Source organism: Vicia villosa, linkage group LG7 (assembly GCF_029867415.1).
Source record: "Vicia villosa cultivar HV-30 ecotype Madison, WI linkage group LG7, Vvil1.0, whole genome shotgun sequence".
Classification (NCBI taxonomy): Eukaryota; Viridiplantae; Streptophyta; class Magnoliopsida; order Fabales; family Fabaceae; genus Vicia; species Vicia villosa.
Genome location: NC_081186.1, coordinates 117,996,752 through 118,004,493, shown reverse-complemented (window position 1 = coordinate 118,004,493; position 7,742 = coordinate 117,996,752). Strand labels below are relative to the sequence as shown.

The 7,742-nt window shown below is 33.1% G+C and overlaps 1 protein-coding gene across 1 annotated transcript; it reads left to right on the top strand.

Annotated features, from left to right (window-relative positions):
- The first annotated feature begins 1,630 nt into the window (after positions 1-1,630).
- LOC131616699 (calcium-dependent lipid-binding protein-like) lies at positions 1,631-6,598 on the top strand. Its single transcript, XM_058888113.1, has 12 exons — positions 1,631-1,894; positions 2,046-2,178; positions 3,595-3,696; positions 3,812-3,862; positions 4,111-4,231; positions 4,348-4,469; positions 4,559-4,657; positions 5,104-5,184; positions 5,267-5,352; positions 5,495-5,720; positions 5,812-5,976; positions 6,073-6,598. Exons 2-12 carry the CDS (start codon positions 2,074-2,076, stop codon positions 6,424-6,426), a joined length of 1,512 nt encoding a protein of 503 aa, XP_058744096.1. The 5' UTR covers positions 1,631-1,894; positions 2,046-2,073; the 3' UTR covers positions 6,427-6,598.
- The last annotated feature ends 1,144 nt before the right edge of the window (positions 6,599-7,742 follow it).

The following is a 7,742-nucleotide window of genomic DNA, read 5'->3' as shown; positions in this document are numbered from 1 at the left end:
CCCTTCTATTACTATCAACTCAATCTTCACGAAATTCGATCTTTCTCACCCTTATGTTCTCGGTATCCGGTAGCAATTCGTTCAACTTATTTGTCAAGTTGGCGAGAGATGAGCCGCCATCAAGAAGCATGAACTTAACAAGAGGTTTGTTTCCGTTAAAATACACTTATGCCTTAATCAGAAATTGAGAAAGAGACATTTTTTAGATGTTTTTCTCTATAACATATGCCCCCCCCCCCATTTATAGAATATTGGATTCATTCTAAACCATACAAAATTGTCGGTGAAATCATAGCCCTACAAAATTATCGGCAAAATCCTGATCGTCCAAATTTTTTGACAAAATACACTACCGACAATTTCAGTTATGCATTAAATTTTCTGAAAAATTTTGTAAGGTACCAGAAATTTCAATTTAACTACCGAAAATTTGTGTGATACCGAAAATTTCATATGCACTACCGAAAATTTAATTCAAAAATTGTCATCTTCCTTTGAGAAGGGGTATTTATAGAATTAAGAAAAATGAGGAGGTGCCATATATAATTTGGGGGTGACATGTAGAATCCTCCACTTCTCAATATCATTACAAACGTGAGCCCCTTACAATTGTATTTCCCTCACCCATGTGCAACAGAATACACATTTTACACGATATTGGATGAACAAAATAATAAGAGAATTTGATGGAATGAGATGAAATAGATTTCATCATATTCCATTTCATCCATTATTTATCAATCAAAACAATGAAATTTTATTACCACTCCATTCAATTTTATTCCATCCAATATCATAAACCAAAACATTCGCTTAGTATTTTCCACAACCTTAAAGTTCAATAAAAATAAGATGTATTATTTTCTTAAAATCACATACTAATTTAAGACATTTTTTATTTGAGAGATGAAATAATTCGTAAATGTAAAATTAAGAACAACAAAGGCAAAATTTAATAGTACTACCAACTTCGAAATGTTTCGCATTACCCGGGTGAAAAGTAAAAGGTTGCACATGAGTTAGTTTGCCCATAAATTTGGTTAGGTATTAAATTGATAGCTCATTGTTAACTCAGTCACAAGGAGACAAACTCCTCTTTTTGGTCCGATGTCTCCGATGCCAAAGCCAAACCACTTCAAACACTCAACATTCAACTCTTTCAATTTTCTCAATTACTATTTCACTATCATAAATTATTAGAGTTTCAAGACTAAAAACATTTATAGAAAAAAAAAATTGGATTTTGAAGATTTATCAAAATTATTATAGTAGATCTAATGGTGTGGACCAACTCTTTCAACACAAATTGTAAAAAACTGTATGGTAAAAATATCAGTTGACTGATACACTAGCTAATGGTAATATATAGTAATTTATAACTGATTATTTAAAATACTGTATGAAAAATAAACTATAAATTATTAAAATAAACTATAATGATTAAAAGATCGTTATCAAACATGTCTGAATTATAAATGTAATAATTTTTTTGAATTATTTTTTTCTCTACCAAATATAACAAAATATTAGTTATAATTTATCAATTTTACAATCTAAAATTACATGCATAATATTATGATAACTATAAATAGAACAAATACACAATCTAAATAAAACTATTTTCTTTTTTCCATTTATATAGTTTTCTCTTTCAATTTTACAGATAATTATTGCTTTTTTCTAAATCCGCGGAAGATTACAATCTGAGAATGCAAACAGTGTTGAATTGAAGTTGTGGAGTCCCTACATAGCCATTAATGCTTTTCTTTTTCAATTCAATTCAATTCAATCTCGTGAAGACTATAAATTAAATAAACTTTACATTTTTACAGTCCCACAACAACTCATAGCTCTTTTTGCAGAATCTCATTCCAATTGCTCTTCATCTTCTAAGGTAAACCACCCTTTGAGTTTTTAGCCCCAATTTTCATGGAAAGTTTCATTTTTTTTGGTTGTGTTTGACTTTATTTTGTAATTTGAGTGTTAAAGTTGTGTTTTTTTACTTGATTTTTCATATGGGTGTTTTGGTTTTTGTGTTTTGATAGGGAAAAGGTGGTTTTTGGAATCTAGAAGATGGGTTTGATTTCTGGGATTTTTATGGGGATGGTGTTTGGCATAGCATTGATGGCTGGATGGGCTCGGATGATGAGATACAGAAGTGCTAGGAGAATTGCAAAGGTATGGATTATGGTTTTGTTGACTTTGTTTTTGGTTGTGAATTTTTGGAATTTAGTTTGGATTTTCTCTGAGGTAGTTTTAGTTGATGAAATGGAATGTAATTAGTGTGTTTTGGGTTTATGGAATTGGTAATAATCTATTAGTGGATTTTAGTTGAACGTTATGATGGAAACATGATGGGTTAAAACAAGGTTGTGGGAGAAGAGAATTGAGTATGTTTTTGTGAAGCAATTGGTTTTAGGTCAAGGACTATAGGAGATTGTTCGTCGATTAATTGCTATGCTGCAGTAAAACCCATATAATAAAAAACTGTTGATTTTGAACTAATTTATTGTTGTAGTAAAATACAGTCCTCCATTGCCTTGTGCAACTGATGTAGTGTATGAGATCTTGGAGTTGAAGTTTAGTAGGGGTGTTTTTGTGGATTGGATTGGTTTGAGAGGGAAAATCATTCTGTCTGATCCATTTGGTTTTGTTATTTGATCATCTAATCAGTTTGGTTTTCAAATCAAATTTGATCCGATCTAATTTGTTTCAGTTTGGTTTGGATTGATTTTTTGGTTTCAGCTATTGTCTGAGATATTTTGTTTTATACTTTTTAGGAAATTTTATGACCATAAAAAAGAGTTGCCTAAAACATAGTAAACAATACGTTATGGACATGAGCCGTGGTCAATAGCATCATAAGGACCGGCAACCATTTCAATTGCAATCCATAAAAAAAACATTTTTTTTGGTTTTTGATTTTTGGCTTTTCGATTTGGTTGTTGCGGTTTATATTGGATTGAATACGAACACCCTTAATGACATCTAACAATAGGAACAGCTTTTCATCCTGTTTTCCTGCCGGTAACTCTAAACAGAGTTAGAAATCTGTGAACTGCATTTATTAATTTAGGAATCGAAGCGGAAGTGGAGAAACTTGAAAATATGGCTTGCTAGTCACTTTCAAAATTACCATTAATGTTCAATTCAGTTTCATATGAAAGCATAATATGATGATGAATCCTATGGCATTGAGGCTCAGTTTGGATAAACAACCTAATTAAGCACTTATAGCATGAACGTTTATTATATAAGTGCTTATGTATAAGTTATTTAAATAGCAAAAAGATAAGATAGTTTCAAGTTGTTTGCATTTAAGCTATAAATTGTTTTCATCAGCTATCTTGGAAAGCTTATAGTCTATAGACACGTCATAAGCTATTTCCATAAGTTCTCCCAAACAGTCTTACAAGTGTTTATGCCAATAGATAAACTCAAATAAGTCAACCAAACATGCGCTAATTGGGACAACAAATTGATTCGTCTTCTTAGCACATCATTGTTTTTTCTATTAAAACAAACATCCTGTTTTAATTTGTCGGTAAGTTTTTAATATTTATTTTGAACATTTGTCATTCTTTTACTTCGCAGGCTGTTGACATCAAACTCCTTGGATCCCTCAACAGAGATGATTTGAAGAAAATTTGCGGTGAAAATCTTCCCGAATGGATATCTTTCCCTGTATATGAGCAGGTGAGAATTTATTTCTATATATTATTACCTGCCACTTGAAATTATTTTATGCAGCAAACCTATTAGTTATGTAATTCTGTTGTGCTTGACTCTTTGTTGCATCCGCTTTTTTCAGGTGAAATGGCTAAACAAGCTCTTGAGCAAACTCTGGCCATTTGTGGCAGAAGTGAGTATTGTATCTATCTTATGTTTATCTGATTAGTTCTCTAGCAATCGAAATACAAAAATATGCATTTTCTCAAAATTAATCGTTCATCTTTCAAGAATATCTTTCAATCTATCCATCTATTAGTATGATGAGTGTAACGGTTCACTTTAAATATCACTGTGTTTTGTGGCTTGAAGAATCATACTCGTAATAGACGGTTTGTTTAAATAGATGATTTGGTTATGATGGATTTTGTTCACCATTAGGCCGCAACGTTAGTTATCAGGGAGTCGGTTGAACCTCTACTGGAAGAGTACCGACCTCCCGGAATTACTTCATTGAAGTTCAGCAAGCTGTCACTTGGAAACGTAGCTCCAAAAGTTGAAGGTAATATCACCAACATTCTTAATTCGCACGATTTAGTCAAATGATGTCCTAAATCTTTTTGTATGCTAAGTTGCTAAGTAACAGCTTATACGTGCATAATTTCATCATCCATACAGGTATTCGTGTGCAGAGTCTTACCAAAGGTCAAATCATAATGGACATAGACTTTCGTTGGGGTGGTGATCCCAGTATTATTTTGGCCGTTGAAGCTGCCCTTGTTGCATCAATTCCTATTCAAGTATAATACTTTGGAGAATGTCTTTCTGTTGTCCATTTTATATGTTGTCAAAATTTGATTTTTATTTTTTTATTTATTTTTTGTTTCAGTTGAAGGATCTAAAAGTTTTCACAATTATCCGTGTTATATTCCAACTTGCTGAAGAGATCCCTTGTATTTCTGCGGTTGTTGTTGCTCTACTGGCTGAGGTAATTGTTAAGGGACACATGTCAACGTCCATCCTGACACGTGGGCACTGACATGACACTGACACATTTGGTTTCATATAATTTCATTTTCCTAAATTCTTAATGTTGTCTACATGTTTTTGTCAATATCATGTCCAAATTTGTGTCAGTGCTTCATAAATTATAGGTCCCTCACATTAAACATATATCAATTGCATTTAATTATCTTATTCATTGATTCACCTAAGTGATGAAGTTAAAGCCATCATTAGGATCATGCACCTTTCAAGATTGTGAGCACGGAGATGCAATCTCTTATAATTAAATCCATTCTTCTATCTGCCGAAACTGATTTTTCTAGTTGAATGTTTGAAAACTTTAATAAGCCTTGCCAAAGACATGGTTCCATCTTAAATGATTGATTTTTCACTTATGGAATCACTGATTTTTCCATTAAAATTGATCAGCCGAAGCCAAAAATTGATTATACTCTGAAAGCTGTTGGTGGAAGCTTAACTGCTCTTCCTGGAGTTTCAGATATGATTGAGGTGAGTTCTGTCCATTTTACGTAGCTCTTTTCCATATACTTCTTAAGCAACATTTGTAACTATACTACTCGCCATTTTGTAGGATACTGTGAACGCAATTGTTACTGATACGCTCCAATGGCCACATAGGATCGTTGTTCCACTCGGCGGTATCCCTGTCGATATTAGGTAAATATGAATCTTACGAAAGTTTATACTTTTTTTTATATATTTCCGATTGCAGATGAAAATTTCAAAAGACGGCTATATATTACGATATCTCATTAACAAAACTTCAATTTGAGTCGAACTTCTGTTTTCTTTCTTGCAGTGAACTGGAGCTTAAACCTCAAGGAAGACTTGAGGTGACTATAGTGAAAGCAACCGATTTAAAGAACAAGGAAATGATTGGAAAATCAGATCCTTACGTAGTTTTGTATATCCGACCCTTATTTAAAGTTAAAACCAAGGTCATTAACAACAACTTGAATCCTGTTTGGGATCAAACATTTGAATTGATTGCAGAAGACAAGGAGACTCAGTCTGTGATTTTTGAGGTTTTATGCTGCTGCTCTCTTCTTCCTCGTTTATATACTCTGGTTAATTTATTACGATAAACATAAGCAGCATGCATGATTCCTGAAACAGGTTTTTGATGAAGACATTGGACAAGATAAGCGATTGGGAATTGTGAAACTACCTCTTAATGATCTGGAAGTACAAACTGAAAAGGAGTTTCAATTGGGACTGCTGTCATCGCTCGATACACTCAAGGTTAAAGATAAGAAGGATCGGGGAACCTTGACTATAAAGGTACGTGCCATGATCTAGTTATATTTAACAGCGATGTTACGATGCTACTATGACTCGCTCGGCTTGATAAAAAACGAGGTTGGAATGGAATTTCAGGTTATGTATTACCAGTTTAACAAGGAGGAGCAATTGGCGGCACTAGAAGCGGAAAAAGCTATATTAGAAGAAAGGAAGAAAATGAAAGCGGCCGGCGTGATAGGTAGCACAATGGATGCGCTGGACGGAGCAGTGTCGGTGGTGGGATCTGGTGCTGGACTTGTTGGAAGTGGCATTGGCGCAGGAGCTGGACTTGTCACGAGTGGTCTTGGCACGTTCACCAGCGGTCTTACCAAGGCGGGAAAGTTTATGGGAAGAACCATAACAGGTCATCATAGTGGGTCGAGAAGGAGTGGCTCGTCTACTCCGGTTCATAATGCAGCGGAAAATGGCGGTGGTGCAAAGCCTCAATAGTTCTTGGTTTGTATGTAGTAAAATAATGAATTGAGTGTAAGTTGCAGACTCGAGTTTAATCTAGTACAGTTGTATCGGATCACCTTTATTTGTATATTATGTTCGACTTTGATGTGTAACATTAATAGATTGTAAACATTTTTTTTTGCAAATCATTATAAACATTCCTCCATGAATGTGAAAGTTAATATTAACACTCATTAAATTCACTTTACTATCTTCAATATTCCTCCACATGTTGTTATTATACAGTTTTATGTGAAGAGCTTGATCTTTACTGTCTTTCAACTGATTTCATTTGTACTGATAAATGCTAGTGTGATGCAGTTTTGTAATCTCAAGAAATTTATAGCTGAAATGAGGCAATTCGCTTTCTCATGAGGTTAAATGAAAATTATGTTGCTGTAAGATTGCGAGTTCTCTTATTGGAGCCTTTTCCTGATATCAGTAAGGTTTTCAAATCATAAATGGTTCCACCAGGAAATGTGTTGATGCTACAGATGCAGCGAATGTCAAATCTTATTCCTCTGCATCTATTATCGTTGAAGGGGTGATAAAACGAGCCGTCTGCCCCGCCTTGCCTTAAGTCCGGAAAAAAAAAGGGAGGGCGGGCAAGCTCTGTCAGGCAAATGAAATTGGACTTAAAAATAGGTAATATAGTTTCAGTCTTGAAATTGGGCCAACCATGTGCTAAATTATTTGACTGACAACATGCGCTCCACATAATATACAGTAACAGGGTAATTTTCAGGTTGAAACATTTTAGAATGTTAAACTAGATATATTTATTAGATTTTTCTCTTAGAGAAAAAACATGAATATCTTGAATCGATGAAACTTATTATAAAACGCATAAGCAGATATATAAAATTCAAGAGGAACTGTTTAAGGATGAGGCAGTATAATAATCATGATATTACTATCAAGTAATAGTAACATACTAAAAAAAAACTATCAAGTAATAGTAATAATCTGATTTTACTATCGTTTAAAAAAACTCGATTTTACTATTTTTTGGAAAAACCCCCCATTTTACTGTATTTTCAAAAAACTTGATTTTACTGTATTTTCAAAAAATTTGATTTTACTATATTTTCAAAAAACTTGATTTTACTATAATTTTGAAAAAAAGTCGATTTTGCTGTATTTTCAATAAAACCCGATTTTACTGTATTGTCAAAAGACTCTATCTTACTGTATTTTCATAAAATTCCAATTTTACTGTTGTTTTTTAAAAAACAAGATTCTACTATTTTTTTTAGAAAAACTCGATTTAACTGATTTTCAAATAACCTGATTTTACTGTATTTTCAAAA